The sequence below is a fragment of the Corvus hawaiiensis genome, chromosome 17, assembly GCF_020740725.1.
Source record: "Corvus hawaiiensis isolate bCorHaw1 chromosome 17, bCorHaw1.pri.cur, whole genome shotgun sequence".
Taxonomy (NCBI): domain Eukaryota; kingdom Metazoa; phylum Chordata; class Aves; order Passeriformes; family Corvidae; genus Corvus; species Corvus hawaiiensis.
Genome location: NC_063229.1, coordinates 11,755,560 through 11,782,313, shown reverse-complemented (window position 1 = coordinate 11,782,313; position 26,754 = coordinate 11,755,560). Strand labels below are relative to the sequence as shown.

Below are 26,754 nucleotides of genomic sequence, written 5' to 3'. Positions count from 1 at the left end.
ACCTTGAAAGATGCCTGTTAGGGAATAAAAACTCCCACCTCCATACTAGTTATCTTGAGGCTGTAACACAACCCTCAAGCCAGCTGCTTAAGGTAAAAAAAAGGGATATGCTGAGAACTCAGACAGCACACAAAAGAACCATTAAACAAAGTGAAGTGTCCAGGGGAAAAAAAGCAAGCAAGGTCTCTGTCCTTTAATGGGTCACTGCTGCTATTCTGTAGCCAACCAGATCATCCTGGGTAATTAAAATCCAAGGAGCAGACAGGTTTTTTTTTAAATAACAGCTTTAAAAAAAAATCAGTAGGTTTATTGTAGGTCTCAAGAGAGCACAGTATGAGTAACTGGAATGCCTACATCTATACAGAATAACCCATCACTCGAATTAAAAAGAAGCAGCTAAGCAGGTACATTTCATTCATCATGATGTTTTCTTCTGTTTTTTCTTTTCATTTTCTTCCTTTTCCTTTTCAATTTCAGCCACATACTTCTCAATTTCTTCAGGGTTTAGGATCTGAAACAGAAACATGGGTGACCCTCAGGATACCAATGAACTTAAGAGACATTTATGGAAGTGATTCTAGTTCTGCCACGGGAAAAACGTTAACTGCTCTTTATCTGGAAGCAGGTACCTGCTGCAGACACAACAACATTCCTTGGCCATTAAGAATAAACTGAAGTATTTGTCAGTACAAAATGTGAGATTAAGGGCTGGAAGTTAAGGCAGATCAACAAGGACAGTATCAGAGATGGGCTCAAGGGGAGAGAAGCAAACAACAGCCTCACCTTCAGCGGCTGCTCCCGTCTCATGACTGCCAGCTCGATGTTTTTCCCACCGGACTGCACCACCTGGGTGAGGCAGAGGGAAGCATTATGAGCCTGGCCAGGAATTCATTTCAACAAATCCCTCTCAGGTCTCCTTAGAAGGAGAAGAGATGTGGATGGGGAGTATTTCACTCCTTAGCTCTAAGCTCTCAATACCAGCAGCACTAACTCTCAAAAGGGTCTTCACACTGGTGCCAGTGCCCTGAGCAGACGCAGAACACCTCAGCCCCACCATCTGACTGGTGGTATTTTCTGTATCTCAAACTTCAATTAAAAAATACAATATTCAGCATGTGCTTTAGCACATCTTTGGTGCACTGTGTTAACACCCAGAACTGAAGTCTGTTTTGCTCCCCAGAGCTGCTGGTAAGTTCTGTGTAAACTATGGAAATTGATGCCCCAAATATTCTGAACCTTGAATTTAATCCAATACCCACAGTCTATGGTAAACAGCTCTCACAGATCCTTTGCAGTACTTCCTTGGGACATCCATGAAGATTTTCCCATATTCACATCCAAGAAGTGAATCTGGACACATTGAAAAGCCACAGAAGAGATGTCAAACAGCCTCACCTCGAGAAGAGCCTTGATGACAAGTTTAATAGTCAGATCATCCGTTTCAATGGCCTCATCAGTGTAGTTTTTCTCCAGGAACTCACGCACAGACTTGGCTCCTCTGCCAATGGCATTAGCCTGGAAACATTGAGGGGAAACGGAAAATGAATGGGAGTTTAGAAAAGATTTCATTTGCAGAATAAGAAAGAAATACAAGTTGTACAGTTGCATAATCTGTCACACACAAAGACAGTTGTCTGGCACAGGTGGGTTGGTTTTGGGCTTTTTTCTGAAAGCAGGACAAGATTTCCCAAGGAAAGCTGAACTGCAGACAGTCACTCTCAGTACATTTGATCATTAAGGATTTTTGCAGCTATGAGCTAGCACCATCTGGCCAGCGAGATCTCCTCTACCCCAATCCCACTTCAAAGGAGACATTAACTTACAAATATTGCATCTCCACCAGAGACTGAATGCACTCACCTTCCAAGCATGGTACGTGCCCGAGGGGTCGGTCTGGTACAGCCGCGGGGTCCCATCGAAGTCAAAGCCCACAATGAGGGCGGAGATCCCAAAGGGTCTGCGGCCATTGCTCTGCGTGTACCTCTGAGCACAAAGGACACACACACTCAGATGCACCTCTGAAAACATTTCTAGGGTGCAAAGCAGACTCTGGAGAAGTTACAACCAGAAGAGCCACCAGAAATGCTTTTAGCTGGCTCTCTCTGTGTTAGCCAGGACTCCACATTTCACAGAGCCCCTAAGGCAGGCAAGTGAGAGGTGGTTCCTGTCCAACCCCTGTTCCTACATCTGGTTACAGCTTCCAGAAGCACCTCCCTGGCTGCTGGGTAGTGCTGAGGCAGTGAGAGCCACGTCTGCAAGCCCCAGTGTGGCACAAATGTGCCAAAAAATACCATGAGGACACCTGAACACAGTTTTCACCAATGATTTCCACAGGAAATCATGGCAGCTCTGTGGCTGTAAGCGGGTTACATTGGAGCCGTCACAGCACTCCTGGGACACTGTTAGCAAAGTCACTGCCATGTCACACACCAGGAGCAGGAGGGCTGACACCGCAGCACCACGGCAGCAGGAACTGAGCCAGGTGTGTTTGCAACCGTTTGAGAGAAATGCTGAGTGTCCCAGAAAGACAGACACAAATGTGAGATTAGGATAAAGGAAAACAGTGAAACTTTGGGAAGTGGTGCCTTGCTCTGACAGACTGGTGATTATTACAAGAATCACATTGTTACCATCACCACTGTTCCAACACATCTGTGCATAAGTAAATTCGATCTTTTCTAATTCCCACTAGTGGCCGAAAATCAGTTTAATACACTGGCAAATGAGTAATTTTCTCACAGAACGCAGCTGGGCGTATTTTGATGCTGCAATTCATTCTAAATTTATGAATATCAAACATAAAATATATTAACTACTGCACCAATTTGCTCCCCTCTTACCCATCCCTGCAATGGCTTTGCAGGAGGAAAAACTACCAGGAGCCATGAAGAGGTTTGACAGTAACCCAGGCCCACTGTTCTGGCAGTGAGGTGAGCAAAGTGTTCTTGATGACATAACACACAGAGCTGTGCAGTCCTTACAAGCTCTAATTATCTTGGGGGAAAAAAAAAAACCAAACCAAACACTCTTCTTTTCAATTGCCACATCCCCATTCCCAATGAACACCCACAATGTGTTTTTTACCAGGTAAGCAGAGTGAGGCCAGAGCACAGACATTTACACAGTTTGAAGAAGTGTCAGATATTACACACGTGTTTAATGCTACATGTGTTACACTCCAGTCACACATGGTACACACGTGTTACACACGTGTTCCACCTGCGTTACACACCCAAGGCATACATTACGTGTAACATACACTAACATAACAGCACATGTAACATCTGTAGCGGGTCAGGACACATTTTCAGCAGCTCTGTGCAGCCCCAAGTACCTGTTTCAGGCTGGCAATGTAGCGTGTGATGTACTCCACGGTGACAGGATCCTCCACGGTGAGCCTGTGGCTCTGACACTCCACCCGAGCTCTGTTTATAACTATCCTGGCATCAGCTGTCAGCCCTGAAATGACAGAGTGGCCTCAGAGCCATGAAACAACCTCACAACACCAATCTGGCCCTAAAAAGCCCACGGGGTCAGTGTCAACAGCAATGAAAAAGCAAAGCAGAGCTCAAACTCTCAGGTTTGCTGAGCAAGAGCATTTGTAAGGTAGCAGAAAGTGGCTAATGCACCAAAATAACTAAAAGATTTAGTTTATAGCTTCCATCTTTGTGAGTTGGATGACACACTTAATTCTGAAGCAGGTAATGAGAATATTACTGACAGCATTCCATATTCCAGCAAATTAGCAATGCTTATTCTCACACACATTATTCCTCATGCAGTCCAGTTTCATTTGCCCAGCAAGTCTCATCTAGTTAATGAGGCTACAGCAGCATGATGTTAGCTGACAAAAATAATTGTCACCCTTTATAAAAAAAGATTTTAAAGAAATTTAGTTCTTACTTTACTTTTTAGCTAATGCTGACATTTTTCATTTACAGCCTTTTTATTAGAGAATTTTTCCTCAAGTTTGTGAGCACCCCTGCACATATCCCACACCATGGCTAAGAGAGCAAGGCAGGGGAAGGAGCTGAGCCCCTCATTCCTGCACACTGAACCTAAACCCTGTTGTTTTAGTCAGTTAAATCAGATCTCCCCTTAAAAATATTATTGACACTGACACACTATTTTCCCATATTTAAAAAAAACCAATAAGCTACTGTGGAAATACCCTGCTTCCCACAGTTCTCAGCCAGTTACACCCTGTATTTTGTATTCTCTGAATCCACAAACATGCCCAAAGGTGCCCCAGTAACTGCCAATACCCCTGAAGGGACCATGTACCTGCAAAAGCCATGCAGACATTGTCATCCAGAGCACAGATCTTCCGGACGGTTCTCTCATCCTGGAGTTTTGCCACTGACTTCTTCTCCACACCAAGGACAACAATATCCTTCCCTCTTACTCCAACCTTCCATGCATGAAAAGAAGAAATAAAAAAAGTTAACCTAGGTCCAAAAATCCTTGTAGTTGCAGACTTTAGTCAAATGAGCAGTAACAAACCAAGCACAAACCCCCACACTGTAACCACTACCTCAGCTTGAAGTCAGGATTTTATTTCCCACTCAACCCGGAGGCAGGACTGATGTAACAAAAACTGCACTGCATTTCAGGGTGCAGTTTCATCATCAGTTCATACCAACCTAAATCCCTGTGGCTCCCAGGAGACATATTCCAGCTCCTCTTACAAACTGTCTTTTTTCCAACAGCACCATCAGTGTTTCCACAGCCACAGAATCAGGATGAACAAGGAAAATCCCACTAGTCCAGTGGTACTGCTCAACTCAAGAGCCCAAAGCATTGAAGATCAGGCCAAGTAAGACCTACAGCTGCCAAAATGTTCTGTCAGTAGCTGCCTTAATATCCTAATTCCTACCTTAAATCCCCCTTTTCACACGTCATAGAGGGAAAAGCCCTTGACCCTTCCCCTTCATTCCCACTGTTTCTCATAGGGGGATGGGAATGCTTTTTTCTAATGGGGTGGCCCTGCTGTCAGCATATTCCAAATGTTTCCAAAAACATTAAACTCAACAAGAGACAAGACAGGGGTGGTTGTATTGGATGCTGTCTCCACTTTTACAGTATTTTTAATTTCTGAAAAAAAAGAACCTATTTGGCACTAAATCTTGTTAACATTCATTCCCATCCCAGAGGTGATATGTTTTCTTTCTGCTATTAGTAATTAAAACTTACTGCAACTATTAACACAATTATGACTTATTACAATTACAACTTCTTATTATTACTGTAACTTATTACAATCACTGATACAATGTTATTTGGAAATTAATATTTTTTTTCTCCTCCCCTAAATGAAATAAAACTTTAATTGAGCAAAACCTTGGGACAACTGGAAGCTGGGAGCCAGCAATGTACTTTTACCGACGTGTTTCCCAATCCACTGGGAATCTGCCTCGTGCACAAACATAAAATATCACCATCTGCAGCACATACAGACCGAGGGAGGAGAGGATCCCTCCAGGCCTAACACAACGCCTGAGCCCCACAGGAAGCGATGGGCTTTGGGCAGCTCCACCGGCGGTAGACGGACCCCAAGAAACGTCCCTGGGAGTGGATCCCGCTGCTCCCGCGGCCTCCCGGGCCCGCCAGGCCGGGCGCGCAGCGCGGCGCAGGCCCCACCGCGGGCCCCCCTCGGCCGCCGCCCCGCGAACGCCGCGGCCGCTGACTCACCGCGGTGGAGCCCTTCTTCACCGCCTCCTGCGCGTACTCCACCTGGAAGAGGTGCCCGTCCGGGGAGAAGACGGTGATGGCGCGGTCGTAGCTCATGGCTCCGGCAGAACCCGCACCGTCATCCGGGCGGGCCGGGGGCGGGGCCGCTGCGCTCCTGCGCTGCGCACTTGGCGTACGCACTCGGCGCACCTTGCGCAGCGCTCCCGCCGTGCGCACTCAGCGCAGGCGGCCGCCACGGCCCCGGCCCCGCTGGCGCAGGGAGTCCTGAAGGGTTTGGGGTGCAAGGGACCTCGAAAATCATCCCGTGCCATGGGCAGGGACACCTTCCACTGGCCTAGGCTGCTCCCAGCCCCGTTCAACCCGGCCTTGGACACTGTCAGGGATGGGGCAGCCACAGCTTCTCTGGGCACCCTGTGCCAGGGCCTCGCCACCCTCACAGGGAAGATTTTCTTAATACCTAACCTAAACCTACTCTTTTTCAATTTAAATTCCTCCTTGTCCTCTCCCTCCACTCTCTTGTAGATAGCCCTGCCCCGTCCTTGCTGTGAGTCCCCTTGAGGTACTGCAAAGCCACAACTAGGTCACCCCGATGCCAGGTTGAACAACCCCGATTCTCTCAGCCTTTCCTCCTCGCAGCAGAGGCGCTCCCTCCCTGTGGCCATCCCGGAGGGCTCCCCTAGCCTCTCTCCAGCAGCCGTGGAGTGTCCCCTGGCCCCGCGGTGCCGCTGTCCCCTCACCGTTCGCGGCCCCGCGGGCGGCTCCCACCCGCGACGGGCAGCCCCGCGCGTGCCCCGCGCGCTACGCACTTGGCGTAGGCGGCCCCGCGCCGCTCCCCGCGCTGGCGCACTTGGCGTACGCAGCTGGCGTACGCAGTTGGCGCAGCGGGCGGCGCGGCCGAGGCCGCGGGAGCCCGGCGGCCGGGACCGCACCATGTGCGGGCGGCGGGGAGGCGGCGGCGGGGCCGCTCCCGCCCCCTCCCCGAATTTTCGCCGCCGCCCCCGCCCCGCCGCCCCGGGGGCTCGGGGGGCGCGGCGGGGGCGGTGCCCGGCGGCGCGGGGCGCGGCGCCCGCGGGTGTTCGCGGGGCGCAGATCGTACCATCTGCGGCCGCCCCCCTCCCCGTGCACTGCGGAGAATCCTCGCACGGCAATAGCAGCCAGATAATAACAATATTATTAGAGCCTGGAACCGATATATTATAGACACATAAAAAACCCCCACCATGTCGGTTGCCTTTGCTTCTGCTCGCCCAAGAGGCAAAGGGGAGGTCACCCAGCAAACTATCCAGAAGGTAAAAGAGCATGCTTTTATACAGACAATTTTAGACATTTATTCCGTCCATGCTCCTGCAGCTGGAGGCTGATTTCTAGGGCGATCAGGAAAACTCGTGAATTTGCGAGGGCTGCAGAGATGGACAGCTGGAGAGAGAGGTGGGGGAAGGAGGAGGAGGAGGAGGAGGAGGTGGAACAAAGCAAAGGTGTTCAGATCGCTGCAAAGAGAGCGAGAGAAGGACGTAGGGAATAAAATTGGGATGGCACGTTATCCCTGCTGCTCGCCAAGGGGAAACGCTGCCAAGCATACATTGGGAAACGGCAATAAAATTTGCAAATATGCGATTAATTTGTGATGGTATGTCAGCTCTGGCCCCTAAAGAATCCAACCTAGAAAAATGAATTGAAATAAAATACTGAATTTGCAAGGGTTTTCTTTTGTATTTGGATGCAGAATTTTAATTTCTCAGAAGATAGAGGGAGCACCAGCCATTGGTATTTTTCATAAACTATTATTATTTTTGTGATGTGTTTATTGATGTTTAATGACAAACAAAGGTTTTGAAAGATCTTCTCTGGAGAGGAGATGCCCACATGGGGCTCATGTGGAGGCCAAAGCAGAGGGTGCCGAGTTGGGAAGTTATTGTTTCCTATTTCCCAGGATTGGCAGCAGGGACTGCACACTCGAGCAGACCCTGACACCCTTCCTGCTGCAGAAGGTGACGGTCAGGAACAACGAGGCTGGAAATGTCAGTAAAGAACGTGCATGTTTTTGCTGTCACTGCTGTTGTTGGTACTTTTGCTGTCCTTTTGGCCGTTCCCCACCGCTCAGGTGTTGTTCCCGTGCTGTGGTGGCAGCCAGGTGTGAGTTCTGTGTGGTCCCTTCGCTGAGAGTGACCAGCGCAGAAGTGCCACTGCCAATGCAGCAATTAACCCGTCACCAGGGGTTGTGCAGCCAAGCCATGAGCTGGTGCCAATTTATGACTTCTAGGGAAAAAAAATATCCTCGGTGGCAGCCTGTGACAGAGCAGAGATTAAGGCAGAACAAACTGCCACGAGAGAGGCTAGAGAGATGACTTGCATCTCAGGAGACTGTTTGGAAACATCCCATTTTGTGGAGCTCTTGCAGCACGTGGCATTGTGAACCAATTCATTTTAAATACTGAAATATTTCGGACTCACTGAATAAGTTTTCCTCTAACCTTCAAATCAGTTGGAATTATTTCATAATTCAGATAGTTTGTAATTAAACCCGTGACTGTGCCCATGGACAAAGGGCAGATAAAGTATCTTCAGTTTGATTTTCAAGCCCTTTCCTTTTTGCATATTCATAAACTTTATGGAAACTTCAAAATATTCTTTCTTTAAAAGCAATGAGTGAAACCACTTCCCATCTCAGGTGCATTTGCTGGCAGGTTACTTCAGGACGGTTCATCAGTGTTGGGCTGTTGGCAGTGATTTTTTCTTTGACAAACAGCAATGCTGAGGAAGAGACTTGCAGGCACAGGAACTGGTTGGGATTTATAGTCAAGGAGGGAAATGGAGCAGAGAGAGCCAGAGCAAAAAAACCAAACCTCCAAAAATCCTCATTAAAATGAGCTTTTGAGAACACATACAAATTTCAATGAAAAAGGTTGTTCTTATTTGCACTCATATTATGTAAGCAGCTTGTTTTTATTTATTAACTCAATTTTAATAGTCTTTCCAAGCTGTTCTTATCCCAGTATCAAATATTCCTAAAATAGATTTCGCATGGATGAAGTTAGAGCTTTTGGCAATAGAGGAGTGGTGGTGCTGCTCTAAAACAGTTCATCGAATAGCATTTTCAGGGCAGTACAGTTCAGCATCTCCTGTGTAGTGGTTCTTTCCTCAAGAACTCTCCTGTCCTGATGACACCATGGTTCAAGGGCCCAATCTTGCAAGCACTTCATAGCAGTGGTACCTACAAGCTCTGTTATGCCAGAGACAAATCTAAATTTTTAAATGCTGGTGTTATTTATTTTTATTCATTCACCTGCAGAAAGTGTGCTGCATTCACAAGGAATCTGGAGGGAGAGACAAACTATTGTATCTAAAATTTCAAAGCAAATCAAAGGATATTTTAAGCTTTTAATTGTATTATGAGATCATTAAATAAAGGTAAGGACATGTTGGGATGTAATTCTCTTAAACGTGGTTTCAGTAGCTCCGGTGATACAAATTTTATACTTCATCTGAAGTTCAGCTGTCAGCATGCTCTAGTCCTGGGCAGGAAAATGAGTAGGTTTAATTGTTTGAAAGTTTGTTCCTTACTTAAAAGTAATACCTGATGTTTTGGAAAGGGTTGGGTGATATTTGGGATGGGTGATATTTTGGGATGAGGCAGAGATATTTCATAGTGAAAGTGTTTTCCTTCTTCAACATCAGAATTTATCTGCCATTTAAGGAACAAGGTAAGTCCATTAATTCTTCTGTATGGGTATTTCAAGGAACTACATTAAAGATAACTGTTTATAAGTGAATCAATCTTGTGGCTCAATAAAGTCAGGTGTAGGTAATAGCCAGGGCAACAAAACTGCACAAAACAGCATCCAGTGCCAAGGAGGGTGGAGAAGCACAAAAATACAGGACTTCTATATGATTCCCATAGTAATGTGTTTTGGTCCTATTTCTTTTATGCAGATGCTAGATGAAAATCACCACCTAATACAATGTATTATGGATTATCAGAGCAAGGGGAAAACTGCAGAATGTACTCAGTGAGTATTGTGAATTTGGGAGTTTGTTAGAAATGTTTCCTGAAGTGTGACTCTTCCCTTTGCTCAGTGGCACAGCTGTTGGTTTGCTCTTGGAAACGCTCTTGTTCCCTTTAGGAGCTTTTCCAGTTCATGGAGAACTCTGAAGAAGCATAAATGGTTCTGGTGGTGCTTACTTGAGTAAACACTCCAGTTAGAGCACTCTTGAAAAAAATCGTGTTCTTCTCAGCTTGCTGGCGGGGAAAACAGGGTTTGGGTTTTGGAAGGCTGGAATTTCATTCCTATCAGGGTCCTTGTTAGAGAGAAAAAGGAAAAGTGTCTGATTGTTGGAGTAGCTGACTGGCTGTCAGTCCTCAAAGGTTGAGGTCCCAGCTGCACAGTTCAAAGTGCTTTCAAAGGAGAGTATATTTTACCTCTCCCTTCCCCCAGATTTATTCTTTTGTGAAAGAGGGGTTGAGCACACTGATCCTTGATGGAAAATATGACAGCACATACACAGGTCATTGCTACTGCTATTTATTAGGACAGATCAAAAATGGGTTAAGGCAATTTAACTAACCATTTGTAAATAGGGAAAAAACAAAGAGAAAGGTTTGGAATTTTGTGTATGGTTAACCCCTTCCAAATAAGCTTTACTCTTTGTTCTGTAGATACCAACAAATCTTGCACAGAAATCTGGTTTACTTGGCAACAATAGCAGACTCTAACCAGAATATGCAGTCCTTGCTTCCTGCTGTAAGTACCAGTACAATTACTGTAACTAATAATTAGTTATTAGCATAACTAATACCATAGTTATTTCCCTCAGATACATTAGCTATGCCAGTGGGAAATGTTCTTTGATTCTCTCACTAATCACTATCAATGAATCAGTTTTTAGTATTTTTCCAGCTAAAAGTTTTGAAGTGGCCAAGTAGACTACCAAAGAAATAAAAAGTTTCACTGTGTTTAAATCATGTTCTTTGGGACAGTTGTGTTACTCTCTGTCCCCATAGCTCAAGGTTTATATCCTATAAAGGATGCAGTCGTACAGATCTGAACAGCTCCATTTGTTCCAGATTCAGTATTCTTTACCTATTCTCACTGTATTCTTTACTGGGGGGGGGGGGGGGGGAAATGCTGCTGTTCTACATCAAAAATCAAATTCAGCACTTGGGCATTGGTTTGTCTTTACACATGGTGTTATTCCTGCTCAGTGGATTGATTTGGGAAGTACCACACATAACACAAGCTACAGCATCGCTTGGCAAAGGTCAATCTGTCACCACACTCCTGTGTTGTCTTTGCTAATGCATTCCCCGCAGTGGTTGTGTTTGGAAATCCATGTGAGTGCAGAGGAACGAGCACAGAAGCCACACTCTGTGACAAACACAATTTTAAGCCCTTCACTGTGCTGCTGCCTGTCAGCTGCTCTGTCATGCTCAATGTCATTAACACAGAGGAGTCAAACCAAGACAGGTTTACCCAAAAAGCAAAGGAAACACGTATTTAGCCGAAGCAGTTTTTAGTCATAGTCAGGCTAATTTGGGGGCTGCTACTTTTCTAATTAACAACCTAACCAAAAATTTGCTTTTCCTCCTTGTTGTTTCACAGCCACCAACGCAAAATATAAACTTGGGCCCGGGAGGGATGAGTCAGAGTGCATCCAACCAATCCCTCCACTCCCAGAGCAATCTCAGCGATGCCATCGGGACCGGCCTTCCTCCTTCCTCCCTCATGCAGAGTCAGATTAGCAATGGTGAGCTTTGGTCCCCTTTGTGCTGCTTTGCTGTTGCCTGGCAACAAAATCATTAATGCAGAATATACTCAGAGAGCTGGAAAAGACCTCTCCTAACTCACCTTTCAGGCATATGGGGATTTCAGGCACATGCTGAAATCACCACAAAATGGCTACAGGCAGGAATGATGTTGGCTTCTGCAGAGTGCTTTGTGTTTCTACAGAGGAAATTAAAGACATTTTTTTAAAAAATGCATGATGAAAATCACCAAATAAAGATGCATCCAAGTTTTTAGTAAGAAAAATTTTATGTTGTAGTATTTTTCTCATGAAAGTGGCAGGGTTGGCCAGGGTAAAATGGAATTGCTTGCATGACTAAACACACAACCAAGCCTTCAGATTGCAAAGACCTTCCAGGATACATTTCTCCTTACAAATCATTTGGTGTTGCACCAGCCTTTGTCCTCTACAAAAGCTGACAGAGATTGTACTACACAGTCAAAAAATTTGCACAGACATTTCATATTAATAAAATAATATAATCTGTCTGTTTGGTTTTGTTCATGCAACTAAACTAATTGAAAAATAATTTTTTTTAGTATGTGCATTTTATATTATGAATAATCTGTTTATTTTGTAGATCACAGTTATTCAGTCAGTTCTTGTTTCTGTGGGTGTCTCCCAGAGTGACAGAGAGCAAAACCAGTTTCTATAAATAGAAATATCTGATTGTAAAATCACAGACCTTGGCAAGGGGACTCAAGAGCAGACACAAGCCATGAAATTACTTCTGAGTTTTTAAAAATCCCTTTGTGGTCAAGCCTATAGTACCTTTTAAATGAATGGATGAGGGACCTGTTTTAAACAGCTACAACTTGTAAAGTGAACTTACTAAATTTTTCAGGGCCTTCTTTCTGAAAGATTTAATACTGAGTATGAGTAATATATTAAGTCACTCAAAACATTGTTTTGTGTTATTAAGAATAGACATTTTCAGTGCTACTGTTGCTGGTTTTTCTGATTTGTCCCCCACCCTCAAGGTCTTTGTAGTAATTTAGTGCTGACTGGAAGAACCTGACTGGAAGTCCTGAGGAGTGGACTCATCCACATATTTTCCCTTACAATCACAAATTAGCCAATTTTTTTTTCTTAAAGAAGGCCAAGAATCTCTAATTTTTCTCATGCAAACAGGGCCAGGTTTACCAACACTTGCTTCACTCCATCTCTCACTCAAGGCAACTGCTATCTCCATTCACACACTGTGTGACCTTGTGTTGCACAAGGATCGGCTTTACAACTTAAACAAACTAGAGCAAAACACAGAGAAAATTCTCTGTAGGAGCATTTTGACCCAGCTCCACTGATTTTAGGAGAGCTGGCTCTCTTTGTCTCTTGTTGAAAATGCTGCTTGTGTTTCTTCATCAGAGAAAATATCATAATTTACAGCAAATGTTCTCATTTTGTTGTCTATGAAAACCATTAAGAGTAATTAATGAGGTTTGTACTAAATGAGTTAGGCATGTTTTTCAGAGGCTGCAGATACACTTAATAACCCTGAATTAAAATATCGTTATTTAAACATTGCAACATAATTCTGTCTCTTCTAAGGATTCTGCATTCTACTAAATTAACTGAGATTGACAACAATATGGCTGACTTTAGGTAGACAACAATATGCACCATCACAATTTGGATACTAACAGCATACAGTGAAAACAACTTTCCAAAACTCATTCATAAAACTATTTACAGCAATAAACAACAAATAAGAACTGGATTCTCCCCAATATTAGCTACCCAACAGCAACAGAATTTTTAAAAAATAAGCACACTGCCAGGTAAGCAGGATGATACAAACCCAGGATGTATCTGGAGCAGTCTGATGATGACATTCTGAAAGGGCGTAACAACTGAGGTTGTTATGGGGACTTGGAAAACTTACCTTCCTCTGAGGTACTTCTAGTCAAACTTCAGGAAAGGGAGAGACAGGCTTGTTCTCTGAGTAGAGGCTCCCTTGGTACTTCAGCAGCCCCAGCTAAAGGTGAGCTGGTTATAGAGGAGCCCAGTGGATGCAGCAGTGTGTAAACTGTCTCTCAGCCACTGCTGGGTCTTCCCATTGTCACCACCTGTGTGAAGAGAGAGAAGAAATCAACTGCAGGACAAGAAGAAGGAAAGGACAAATTTCAGAAGGCTGGGATGTTTCCAGAGTCCGTGTATTTTCTGAAGTACCCAAAATTACTGGCATTTGTTAAATTCTGCTGCCTGCGAGGAAGTGGTTGTAGGGCATTGCTCCTGGTTTTGTTCTTCCCATCTGCAATCCTGTACAGCCTGGATTTGGTGGCCAGGAAGAGGAGGATCGCTCTGACTGTGCAGTAGGCAGTTTTAATGTGTCTGTAGATAACAGGGAGTTTTAATAATGAGGATTGTTTTGTTTTGTTTTGCCTTATCATAAGGTATTTCAGAAAGGCCGTGAGGCCTCATGCTCACTGTGCATTGCCAGTAATAGCCCAGATTTTCTTGTTCTTTCTAATTTTTGTAGGTCCTAACCACGTGTCTATGCAGCAGTCAGGCCAGAACACCATGCCCACGACCTCTCTGAGTATGACTGTCAGCAGCCACGGGACTGGCCCTGGTTACAGCCACACGGTGCCGGCGTCTCAGAATGTGCCAATGCAAGGCCAGGGGTCAATAGGCAATTACGTCTCTCGAACAAACATCAACATGCAGTCTAACCCAGGTAAACTCCCTCTTCCTCCTCCTGGGCCACCTTGACTTTCCAGTGACCTCAGAGGTTTTACCACACATGACTTTGTTCTGTAAATATTTTCTCTAGACAGTGACAAACGTACAAGAGGAAAAGACAGCTTTAAGACATCTCTGAATTTCCAGGTGTCAGGCACCAGTGTCAGATCAGTTTCAGACTTGCTTTAACTTAGGCTGACTCGCCATGGTTAGGGCTGAGCTGCGGAAGAGAGGGTTAGGTAGAGGTGCAGCAGCACTGTCTGATAGCCCTGGAAGCAAATCCCAGAGCCATGGGAGGGATCTGAGCACCTTTATCCAAGCACAAAGAGCCTGCCAGGGTATAACACATTTACTGTTTGTACATTACTACCCCAATTTGTTATTTCATTGGTACTTCATGTTGTTTGCAGGGCATAAAGAGATTAGCAGACAACTCAATTAATCTCTTAATTTCAAAAAAAGTTTGCTAGTGAGTATTGAATGGGATGTCTGATGCTTTAGAATTCTTTACAACAGCATGAAATTTAGGGATCAAATAAATCCTAGAATATCAGTTTACTTAAACTCTATAATCATTAGGTACATGAGAAGATGGACAGAAGAAAGAGTATATTAGAAAAGAAATGCAGCAATGAAATAGTCAGAAGGTAGAGAGGAACAAGCATCAGTTCTTGTTTCTTTCTTTAACCCTACTGCAATGAGGTTTATGTTCTTTTAAGTAAGCTAGTAATAATCAAGGCTAGATGTATTTTTAAATATCTGCTGAAGCAAATGACAAGAACTGACCATGTAGTAAGATCCTTTCTGGATTCCAGTGCAGAAGAGTTAAATAAATCCAGTAGGAAAACATCTCCCCCTGTGAAAAACTCGCATAATTATCAGGATGTTTTAAGGTTTTAACTTGCCTCCAAAGAGCCTTGGAAGAGAACTGTCCCATCCTTGTAGAAAACAGTCTTTTCCATGTCCATTGTAGTCTCCATGATGCACCAGCAAGCAGCAACGTCACATTACAACTCGGCACAAGGAGGGAGCCAGCACTACCAGGGACAATCCTCCATTGCCATGATGAGCCAGAGCAACCAAGGCAACAGCATGATGGGGCAGCGACCCATGGGCCCTTACAGAGCTTCACAGCAAGGTAAAATCTGCTCTCAGATTATTGATAGAACTCTCATTAGATTGATGATACTCAGTCTGTCCTGTGGAGTACATAAGTCAATAAAATTTCCAACTCACATTTACAGAGAATCCCACCCAGGAGCACAGGAAATCCTGAATGGTGGAAGTGTGACAATGAGATGAACCTGAATCTATTTTCAAGATTTATCTATTTAATTATTTCAGGTGTTTAGAAAAATAATTCTGTCTAAAAGGGAGCATGTATCTCTAAAGAAAAGATGAACAATTTGATATACAGCTCATTCAAGCCACTGGGAATCTTTTCAATTCTTTCACATGGTGTTGGATCAGCCCTAACATGGCACAGTTAGCAAGGAACACATTTCTGGAAAGAAGATACAGTTTGCCAGCAATTAGAATGAAAAATTAGGCCAAGGAAAGGAAAACACCAGAGGATAACTACCATGCTCTAAGACCTCTCTGGATAAAGTTCTAAGAGGTAATAAAGCTGCTAGACTGATTCTCACATAAACTGAATTTTGCTAAGAAACAAATTAATGTATTAATTAAAGTATATTTAATTCTGACTGTGCTCTTGAGCATGGAATCCATTACTGTGCTTTCTAATAACTCAGATTAGTAGATGAAATGTAACCCTTTTTCCGGTGTTGCCGCAGAAGTGAGTGATTCTAGGATGTGTTACTGACTGTTGTGTGATTTCAATTTCATCCCTCTTTTTCTGAGAATACAAATTTATTTCCTTTTTCTAGTGAGTAAAACATCTATGTAACTGCTCTCAGTTGTTTGCTTATCCAGACGTAAACTTTGTTTTCTTTAAAAAATAAATTAGATAAGAAAACCCCGTCCCTTAAGAGTCCACGGGCTCAGTTTGCTCTCTCTGGTCTGTGCCTTGCAGGTTCCTCGCAGCAGTACATGGGTCAGGAAGAATATTACAGTGAGCAGTACAGCCATGGCCAAGGCTCATCAGAACCTATGAATCAGCAATACTATCCAGATGGTAATTCCCCTGAGCTGGGCTCACTGTGATACTGATAAAGTGCAGAGCACCACAACTGCCACATCCAAGGACATGGCAAACCTATTATGCTTCATTTCCAATTTAAATGCTGGAGAATTCTAATCCCAGGGGATGGGTGCCTGGTACAAAACATGTACATCAGTGCACCCTGCTATCCAAACTGCTCCAAAAAGAGCCCAAAGCCCAGTTTGGATTAGTAAATGCAAGAGGTTTATCCATTGGTGTGATTTTCCTTGCCATGTGTTTGATGTTTTCCCTGAGGGGTCTGTATTTGCTCTTAGCCTCATCTTGGTGCATAAACAGCTTCATAATAATATTCAACACTATGTCTGTGGTTCCATTAAGAATGTAACTGACAAATCTTTGTGACTCCTTGCAGGACATGGTGATTATGCCTATCAGCAGTCATCCTACACTGAACAGAGCTATGACCGGTCGTTTGACGACTCTACACAACACTACTATGAAGGAGGTAGGAAAATACAGCAAAATATTACCAGTAAATTCAATATATTATTAAGATATCTGAACTCTAAATTAACTGGAAATATTAACTTCATTATGATACAGCAAGGTGGCATTTAGGAGAAGCGATGTCACCTACAGAGCCTCTGTTCATTTTGTTGTTTCAGGATACAGAAAATGGAATTTGCACATAGGTATTTGAAAAAAAAACCCAGTAACAACTAGATAAGTGATCTTTCTGAGTTATATGAATAAACATAATTATCTAGAAGAAAATACAATCAGAGGGCTTCTTGAGAAAGCACTATTTACCCAGGCACCCTTATCTTTGTGACTTTTTGTTCTGAAGCACTTCTGGAGTAAAAAAAAAATCCTTTGGGGAGCAGGTTTTTTGTTTGTTTGTTTAGCGATTTGTATAAATAAGTAACTCTCCTATTCAAAGGAACTAAAAATCACTGGAGAAATGAACATCTTGCTTGGCAAAATCCAATCGTCTCTTTGTAAGAAAAGTATTTGTGTATGAGTTTCATACCAAGGCTCCTTACACCTTTGTTTTCCTTATGATCCACATGTACAGTGAAATACCTGCCTCACCTATAACCAAACAATTCCAATGTTTCCCCCTCCAGGAAATTCTCAGTACAGCCAGCAGCAGGCAGGATACCAACAGGGAGCTGCACAACAGCAAACATATTCCCAGCAGCAATACCCAAATCAACAGAGTTACCCAGGACAACAGCAAGGATATGGTAAGAAAACTCCCAGTGGCTGGTCAAGTGTTTGCAGTGTTTCATCCTGTTGCCTCCATTCCTAAACTAAAATAGGCTGTAATTATTTCCTTGATTAACCTTGGATTAACAAATGTACCCAAATTAGCCAAAGATCTAGTAAAGGGATTCTGGGCAGTAACATACATTAGTATAGCACTGCATTCCATCCTAAATCCCTCTCTCTTCTGATAGAAGTTAGAAAATACACATTTGCTTCATGTTGACTTTGTGTTAAATGTCATCAGGAGGTCACTGCTTGGGTTCCCAGGCCTCCTACACACCTAGTCCTTCTGAACGGACGTGAAAAAGAACAACAACAGTCCAGAGAATCCCTCCTCTGTCGCTTATGGTGGCACAGCCAGGTTAGATAGGAATTTAAACGTGCAGTTGTTACTAAAATAAAGGCCAGGTAGTTTACATAGAGGTCATAACAGCTGTGCCAATACAGATTTCAGAGAGCCTTCACTTAGAAGCATTATGACATTTTCTGAGCAAAGTTTAAAACCTTAACTGAAGTTTACACTGCTGCAACTACATCATTGTTAGCATTAACACCTCCTAGTGTAAACCTAGAGGGGAGGTCTGAGCAGAATTTACTCACAGTTCTTACTCAGAGAGTTTACTTTGTTAGCATCATGTTTTAGATTGCGTTAACCTCAAGAACTCCCCCAGCAAATCAAGCCTGTAATGGATTTTACTGCCTGTAGTGGATTTTACTGTCTTTTCAGGTCCTGCACAAGGAGCCTCTTCACAGTATTCCAGCTACCAACAGGGACAGGGGCAGCAATATGGAAGTTACAGAGCTTCCCAGACAGGCCCATCCGCTCAGCAACAGAGGCCTTATGGCTATGAGCAGGTAAATTGCCTAAATCTCTGCTCTGAAGGGGCAGATCTGGCTGTTAGCTCTGTACAAATCTGTCTGATAATTTGGTGCAGGTACATGGGTGATACTTCAGTGGATCTTGTAAAATTCACAGACCAAAAGAAATTGCCCAACTCACTGTAAGCCTCCAATATATTATCCTTCAACATTGCTATTTCTTTTTTTTTTTTTTTTTTTTCTTTACAGGGACAATATGGAAATTACCAGCAATAAAAGAAAACAGTGCTGTGTCAGATTCCTTTCAATAGTATCTCCATCTTTTGAACTGGATGTACAGGCAGTTTTGATTAATTGTAATATGTTGGTTACCCCTTAGCACAAAGCAGCGTCTGTATGTGAACAGTGTTCATTTCATGCTGGATATGAAGCAGTGCACTACTGGTAACAAGACAATGCTTTAATGGTTTGATATTTGGTGCTGTGTATAGTACTGTATGTTGATACAACGCAGAAGTTTTCCATTTACCCCCTTTTGTCCCATTCTTGATGTTTCTGAATAGCTTTAGGATCATTAGATCACAGTTGTGCCCCGTTCTGGAAAACAGCCAGGGTGTTCTGGAGTCTGGCTCAATGCAAAGCCCACCAGTCACATCACCAGTCCAGGGAAGTTCCCTGTGGTAAGTTATTGATCTTTTTTTAAGTGAATGCATTGAAGATTACCTGCCAGCCTCCAAAATCCATGGCTCTTTACTTCTACAGAACAAGGGGATGGATACATTCCTTATAAAAAGACAGTTCTATGCTATATGACAAGAAATAACTGCAACTTCTGTAATACCTACCTACCCAAATCTTGTAATTCAATAATCTGCATAAGTCCACATTTCTGTTGTGAAAGGTACAGAAAGAGGATCCAAACATATGATCATAGAAATGTTAATAACTAGAGGCACCTTTTATATGTCCATGTAAACAAAGGTATTTCTGTAGTGGAAGATAAAACAGAAGGGAGCTCTGAGATCTGCAGTGTCAGCCTGATCGACGTCAATATTGCTTCATATCGTGCTTAGCTGAGAAAAACATCTGGCAGAAGTCCCGTCTTGAATATCCTACTCCAAATTTTATAACTTGCATATACATTTTCATGCCAAATTTTGCAAGCAAGTGGCTGGCATCCTTCTTTATTCTGATTCTTGCGCTGCCCTTGCTTAGATTTCCCAGCAAGCATTATAACCATAAATATTGTCAAGTCTGTTGGTCTGTTGTTCTTACAGCTCATCATCACTTTTATTTTCCTCTTGTAGCTCGACAGAAATAGTTCAGAGGTAAAAGAAAAAAAAATACATCTTTATTGCAGACAAGCAACTAAATTCAGCTTTAATTGTGAGACACTATTATGCATATAGAGAGGGGAGGTATTAATGGGGTCAACCAGTGAGAGAGTACCTAGAGAGGGAGAATTTAGAGAGAAAAACTAGTGGTATGTAAAAATCAGTATGAACAATGTAAGTCACTTCTATTCAGTTTTATATGTTCTTATGAAGTCTTGGGAGGTAAAAAAAAGAGCACTTTTAAAGTGCTTATATAAGTGTTGAACAAAATACTGTGTCCACGTTTCTCTGAAGCAAAAAGCTGGGGTGACTGTAGCCCATAAACATTTTTTAATATGAGATTAACTGCAAATTTACAATCTAAAGAAAATACACTCTGTAGGATTTTCTCCTTTTCTTTCTCTGAACTGGTGTTATTTATGGGATTTCAAGTACTTTATATTTTGAAAAACCAAGACCACAAGGAAAACACAACATCTCTCAATCATGACTTTTTTTTCCTTTAGAAGAAAATCTTTAACTGGACAACTAGAGAGTTTACTATTAAATGTTGTCCAAGCACTGCCCTTCCTATGTTAATAATTTAAACTACTGGTGAAATACAAGACTTTTTTTTAGTCAGACCTAATTTCTCTCATCTTTCCTGCTGGTGTTTTCATACAAATAAGTACTCTCAAATATCAAGGAACAGAAAGGAAGTAAGATTGTTTTCTTTAGAATAATTAATATTACAGGTAGCCAGAAGAATGCAATATTGCTCTTTGCCAGTTTGGAAATATGCCTTTTATGTGGTTTTTGAAAGTGCTGAAATGCTTTTGAGAGAATATGAACAACACTTAAACCGAAACAACTACATTACATCAATCTGAAATGTCTTACATTAAGAACTTCGTGAATGTTGTGTATATAATGTATTTGAAAGAGCACTTTGGAAATAGTTTGTACATTTATTTCCTAATTTATACATGATTTTTGGTGTTAATATTTCTAATTGTTAATAACAAAATGTTTATTTAATGTGTCGTCCATTTTTATGTATTAATGTGGAAACAAAGTGATGCCAGCATTTTGACTTCTTTCATGAATTGTATCATTTTCTGTTTTGTAATACAGAATGCTTGAAAATCGTTTAGTTTAAATATTATCTGAAAGTGGAGTTGATGGTACTTTTCTTGTGGCATTCGGATACCACAGGTTACCTTTTACTTGGGAGTGCTGGTGGATGAGAGCTGGACATGCCCCAGCCCAGAAATCCCACGTGTGCTGGGCTGATCCCCCGGCGTGGGCAGCAGGGGAGGAGGAATTTTGCCCCTCAGGGCATGGACCTGTTGGAGACAGTCCAGAGGAGGCCACCAAGTCGATGAGAGGGATGGAGCAGCTCTGCTATGAGAAAAGGCTGAGAGAGTTGGGATTGTTCAGCCTGGAGAAGGCTTTGGGGTGCATTAACTGTGGCCTTCCAGTGCCTGAAGGGAGCTACAAGCAAGTTAGAGACTATTTACACGGGCCTGGAGTGTCTGGAAAAGGGGAATGGCTTCAAACTGGCGGAGGGCAGGGTTAGATGGGGTATTAGGAGGATGCTCCGTACTGTGAGGGCGGTGAGGCCCTGGCACAGGATGCCCAGAGAAACTGTAGCTGCCCCACGCCTGGAGGTGCTCAAGGCCAGGCTGGACGGGGCTTGGAGCAACCTGGGACAGTGGAACGGGCAAGGGGTGGAACGAGATGATCTTTAAGGTCCCTTCCAACCCAAACCATTCTGGATTCTGTGATTCGCAGCATGCCGCAGCGCTCACGGGCGCCGTTCTCGGACGCACGGGCTGGTGCCGTGCTGAGGCGGGGCTGAGGGGAGGCGGGCCAGGGCTGCCGGGGGCGCGGCTTCGCCGCGGCGGCTGCGCCCGGGAGGCCGGGGCGGGTCTGTGGCTGTCCCCGGCATGGCGGGGCTGTGTGGGGCCGGGCTGGGCGGCTCGGTGCTCCCGGGCGCTGCCGGGGCCGCGCTGAGGCGCTGCGGGGCCGCGGGGAGCGGCCGCAGCCCCTGGAAGCCGGTCCTGCTCCTGCTCAGCCCGCCCGCTTTCTCCACGACCTGCGCCAGGTGCGGCAAGGACAGGCGGCTGAGGCAAAAAAGAGCCATTTCGGAGCGGCAGCTGGTAAGTGCTGGGCTCTGTGCAAGGTCGGGGGGCCTCAGACACGGCTGGCGCTTCTGGAGTGAGGAAATACTGATTAAGATATAGTTAACTTTCAGAATAGCGAGGAAATGAGTCTGCCGCGCGATGTTCTCGGTGTTCGCAGTGATCGCAGTAGCGCTCACGTTCCCTGTGGCCTCTTTGGGCGGGAAGCATCCATAAGTCGAGAAGGCAAAAAGTCTTTTTAAAGCTAAAGCTGTAAAACGGTATTTTAGCTTTAAATCTAAAATACTGTTTTGTTTCTCACTGGTTTTTTAGTCTTGCGGTGTAGTCAACTGCCAAACAAAGATCACTATTTGTCCGAGAAACTGCAGGGAATTTATTCTTCATCTTATTTTTATATTTACACATCTCCGAAAAATCTTATTTTCTAATGATCCATAAACCACTTCCCATTAAAAGCCATCGTTTACTGTCTCGCCATGTGGTGGTGCCAAATACTTTCTAAAAGAGGCTTTTTAAAAGTAGTATAAATTTGGTTATCAAAAGTTCAGTTGCAAGGGGGTTTTTTTTTCAGGTGCTTATCCTTGGTATCGTAACTCTAATAAGACTTTTTCTCCCTCACGTACTATTTGTGCAGTTTACTTAAAGTGACCCTTAAAGCCCATTCTCATTATGAGGTCCCTTAGTAACTGACCGAATCTGAAAGTTACCGTGGTCACAGTCATGCTTTCTATTTTCATCCGTCTGTGTAAACAGTTCCACCTGTCAATGAATGTACTTCTGTAATATTTTCCCTTGGGAATTTCAGCCCCTTTTCTGGAGACAGATGAAGTTATATCACCATAGCCTTAGGCATATGCTTTTGAAGAAGTTCTTAAAAATAATTGAAAGATGAGATCTGTTTTTCTTTATTATTACACTCAGTACACTGCATTTAGTTGATCTGTGAATAGCAGTAGAGTTCTGACTTCTTTTCTTTTTTTTACAGTTGAATTTATCATGGCTAAAAATAGCAGGTCTGCCTATTAACTAAAACTTCTTGGAAGATGAATCTGATAAATTGTACTTAAAGGCTACAACTCCCACCCTTGTTGCAGACACGTTATTTTGTGGATCAGCGGAAGGTGCGCGTAGTTGGAGGACAAGGAGGAGGAGGAGGCCATTCCTTCTACAGTGAGCCCAGAAAAGTATTTGGAGGTCCTGATGGTGGAAATGGAGGTGATGGGGGTCATGTAATTTTGAAAGGTAAACCTCACTAAATCTGTTTTGTTTCGTGTTGTGTTATTGCTTAACACCCCGCCCCAGTAAAAACAGCCTCACATGGATTGTAAGAAATGGTAAATGTCAAAAAGGTTAAAATGGTTATTTCTGTATGAGATGTCTTTGCTTTTTAAGCTTTACCTGAGCTGGTAAGGGGGACATAAATGACACTGAAAGGCCTAGAAAGAATTTTGAAAATCAAGGTATTTTGCAGATATTTTAGTGCCTGGTGCCTGACTGTGTTATGTTAAGGTTGGGATCTGATTAAATTTTCCTCTTACAATGATTAAAGCTGCTTCTACCACCACCCTGCTGCAAAATCTAATCTAGCAAATTAATTTTGATTTGAATGACCACTTTATTATAAACTGCATGGTTAATAAACCCAAGCAGTTAAGTAAAGGCAGTTAAATAGATTAATATTAGTCTTCCCTGATATGTTATTGTTGAGACAGTAAATAGGATGTGCACTCAAGCAATATTCAAAAAGGGAAAGAACAGTCAGGATGTTGCTCTTCTGTGCCTGTTTTACTAAAGCAATGTGTTCAAAATGTGTGTATTTTGCTCTACAGCTGACCAGCAAATGAAATCACTTTCTTCAGTGTTCCCTTTCTATCACGGTTTTCACGGAGAGAGAGGAGGAAGCAAAAACTGTTATGGAGCTAATGGTGCACACATGTATGTTAAAGTAAGTCAGTGGATGTTGCCTGCTGTGTGGTAGCTTGGTACATGACTGATTTTCAAGCTGGAGAGCCTTATTGTGAGCAAATCTCATGTGTAGTGAAGGGTGAATGTCTGACAGTGCTGTTTGAGTTCAAAAACTGAGCTTCATGAAATACAATTCTCTTTTTGGGTTCCTCATCTTAAAAATATGTAGGAGTGATTTTCAGCAAATCTGAAATTGGTTGGTGGAGGATCTGCAGGCTTTGAGCATCAGTGTAATGCTTGCATCTCTTCACTTTGAGGTCCCTGTAGGTACTTTGGTGAAGGAGGATGGCAAAGTTGTGGCTGACCTCACTCAGCATGGAGAAGAGTACATTGCAGCTTATGGAGGAGCTGGAGGGAAAGGGAATCGCTTCTTTCTTTCCAATGAAAACCGTGCTCCAAAGTTTTTTACTCCAGGAGAGCCAGGTCAGGAGAGGGTCCTTCAGCTGGAGCTCAAGACAACAGCTCATGCAGGATTGGTGAGTTTCTGTTGGTTCAGCTTCCATATCGTTGGAGGATGATGCTTGACTGAAGGAATAATGTGTGATAACATTTTCTTAGCCTCCGGCTTGCTTGTTAAGAGATGCAGCTTGATGCTTTCTTGCTGTCACTTGGTAGAAGGGTGTCCAAAGTGATTCACAGAGCTGTCACTCTCTTGCTGCTTGGTGTTGTCCTACTTCTGCTAAAATCTACACTATGCATAACAAAATAAGATTCATCAGTGATTGCTGATGATGTACAGCAGCTTTGTCTGCTGGTTCTGCAGATGAACAGTACAGCATAGAGGATTATTCTAAACTGGTTTGTTTTCTTGTTTTTTGGGGTTTTTTTTCTAAATGATGAAGTTCAAGTCATCTATTTCATCGCTGTATTTCTCTTTTTACAGATGTTAAACATTTGACTTTGTTAGAGCCAGGTTTATCATCCTCTGAAATGAAAAATGCTGAGTCAACTTTGATCTTAGGCTATTTTTGTATTTGGGTATGGAAATATTCTAACACCAGCTGGTAAAGCTGTGAAAGTTATGCTTTGCTGCAAAATGTTCGTGATGCAGTCCAACAACTGCAGAATAACTGTCTGGCCTAGCAGAATTTTGCAGATTGGTTTAAAAATTGAGACATTTGGGTGTTTGTATTCCAGGTGGGCTTTCCCAATGCTGGCAAATCCTCACTTTTGAGAGCCATCTCCCGTGCAAAGCCAGCTGTGGCTGCCTACCCATTCACAACCCTAAACCCCCATGTTGGCATTGTCCACTATCAAGACTTTGAACAAGTGGCAGGTAAGAATTTGGAGTTTGTTGTGTCTACCTTGATAGCAGTTTGTGTCAACTGGGTAACGTTCTAAAATGCTACAGATACAGGTTCAGGAGTCCTGTAGACTTCTTGCTAGTTCTAAAGACCTTCAAACAAAACTCTACTGAAAGCCCATTTCATGTTCAGTTATAGGCACCTTTAGAGCCAAACTGGTAATCTGTATTCTGTCTGCACTGGAGTAATCTAAATTCAGGTGTTTTAAAAGATAATTGCAGCAAACTTAGCATGGGCTGTGCTTTACTATTGATGCACTGACACAAAATTCCAAAAGTACGCACACTGGCCAGTAAAAGACTGGGGGCATTTGTTTGGGGTTTTTTTTAGTTGGATTTGTTGGATTCACTGTGAAATTTCTCTTTCAGTTGCTGACATTCCTGGCCTCATCAAAGGTGCTCATCAGAACCGTGGGCTGGGGATGGCCTTCCTAAAGCACATCGAGCGCTGCCGCTTCCTCTTGTACGTGGTGGATCTCTCTGTGCCTCAGCCGTGGATTCAGCTGCAAGACTTGAAATACGAACTGGAAGCATATGAAAAAGGCTTGTCTGAGAGGCCCTGTGTTGTGATTGGGAATAAGATTGACCTTGCTCAGTCCAGGATCAATCTGCCACTCCTTAGGGAGCAGGTCGCTGAGAGGGTCATCGCGTTGTCTGCGCTGACAGGAGACAACTTGGAGGAGCTGCTGTTGCATCTGAGAGAACTATATGACATTTATGTGAAGACTGGACAAAGCCCAGTCAAGTGGTAGGAGCCACAACTGCTGTGAACTGTGCTGGAAGCAGAACAAAATTAAAATAGCAGTTTGATTCAACTGCATCTCTGGTTTGGGCTTCTTGTGGGTTGTTTTCATTGTTAAAATGGAAGGGCAGAGCATGGGGATTTGTTCTGGACTGCTGCCTTGGAAAGATTGTTCTGTCTGTTCACTTTTGAGGCGTCTCTGAAGTTTTACAACCAAGCTTGAAAATTGTAGTCATGGTGGGTGTTGAACTGGAAACCTGGCTCTTGTTTGGCATACTATGGAATGAAGAGAATGCTGTCTAGTAGAAATGACTGAAATTCAGGATCTGCAGGAGATGCTGTCTTGTTTTATGAATTGTAGTGAAGTGACTTTCTCAATTTTCACAAATTAAAAATTCTAAAATAAAAAAAAAAGGTGGTCCCATGTTTATCTGTTTCTATATGATGACCAATTTCAGTCATGTCTTAAACTTTTCCCCTGCTCTGTCATGGTTTGGTGTGGAGGAGGAGGAGGCACAGCTCCTCAGTAATTTTAGGGAGGAGGAGCATGAAAGAACTGCAATTCATGACTGAAATGATTTCCTCGTTAATATAAATATTTAACTCTCTTTAAATGCTGGCAGCAGTTAAGTAGCTGAATAAACTGGCCAGGAACCAGCCATGTGAGAGTCACATCTGAGCTCTCCCATTTAGGAATCTCAGGCAATGTTCTGAGAAGTCCTAGGCTTAGATACTTCAAATAAAAGAAAAATACAGTTCTTTGTCGTCCCTCCCCCCCCACCCCAGCTTTTAACTACATAATTTAAAGAACTGTGTCCTTAAACTTTATTCTTTAAGAATTCAGGAATCTTAATTTAGAACAGTGGTCTTTGCCCTCTCCTCATACTGAAAGAAGAGCTGCTTCTGTATTCTCTGGTTAC

At 43.2% G+C, this 26,754-nt stretch overlaps 3 protein-coding genes across 3 annotated transcripts; 2 read left to right on the top strand and 1 right to left on the bottom strand.

Annotated features, from left to right (window-relative positions):
- Positions 1 to 285: 285 nt before the first annotated feature.
- PSMA7 (proteasome 20S subunit alpha 7) lies at positions 286 to 5,841 on the bottom strand. The gene is made up of 7 exons (XM_048322144.1): positions 5,692 to 5,841; positions 4,285 to 4,411; positions 3,335 to 3,459; positions 1,861 to 1,983; positions 1,396 to 1,515; positions 784 to 846; positions 286 to 511 (listed from the first exon to the last, which is right to left on the bottom strand). The coding sequence occupies exons 1-7, from the start codon at positions 5,785 to 5,787 to the stop codon at positions 419 to 421; spliced, it is 747 nt and encodes a 248-aa protein (XP_048178101.1). The 5' UTR covers positions 5,788 to 5,841; the 3' UTR covers positions 286 to 418.
- Positions 5,842 to 6,772: 931 nt separating this feature from the next.
- SS18L1 (SS18L1 subunit of BAF chromatin remodeling complex) lies at positions 6,773 to 20,867 on the top strand. Its single transcript, XM_048322122.1, has 11 exons — positions 6,773 to 6,980; positions 9,622 to 9,698; positions 10,346 to 10,430; positions 11,289 to 11,433; positions 13,952 to 14,149; positions 15,128 to 15,292; positions 16,190 to 16,291; positions 16,692 to 16,784; positions 17,407 to 17,526; positions 18,276 to 18,403; positions 18,617 to 20,867. The coding sequence occupies exons 1-11, from the start codon at positions 6,912 to 6,914 to the stop codon at positions 18,641 to 18,643; spliced, it is 1,209 nt and encodes a 402-aa protein (XP_048178079.1). The 5' UTR covers positions 6,773 to 6,911; the 3' UTR covers positions 18,644 to 20,867.
- Positions 20,868 to 21,612: 745 nt separating this feature from the next.
- Positions 21,613 to 26,258, top strand: MTG2 (mitochondrial ribosome associated GTPase 2). Its single transcript, XM_048322246.1, has 6 exons — positions 21,613 to 21,842; positions 22,919 to 23,066; positions 23,654 to 23,769; positions 24,047 to 24,265; positions 24,927 to 25,065; positions 25,462 to 26,258. The coding sequence occupies exons 1-6, from the start codon at positions 21,630 to 21,632 to the stop codon at positions 25,842 to 25,844; spliced, it is 1,218 nt and encodes a 405-aa protein (XP_048178203.1). The 5' UTR covers positions 21,613 to 21,629; the 3' UTR covers positions 25,845 to 26,258.
- The last annotated feature ends 496 nt before the right edge of the window (positions 26,259 to 26,754 follow it).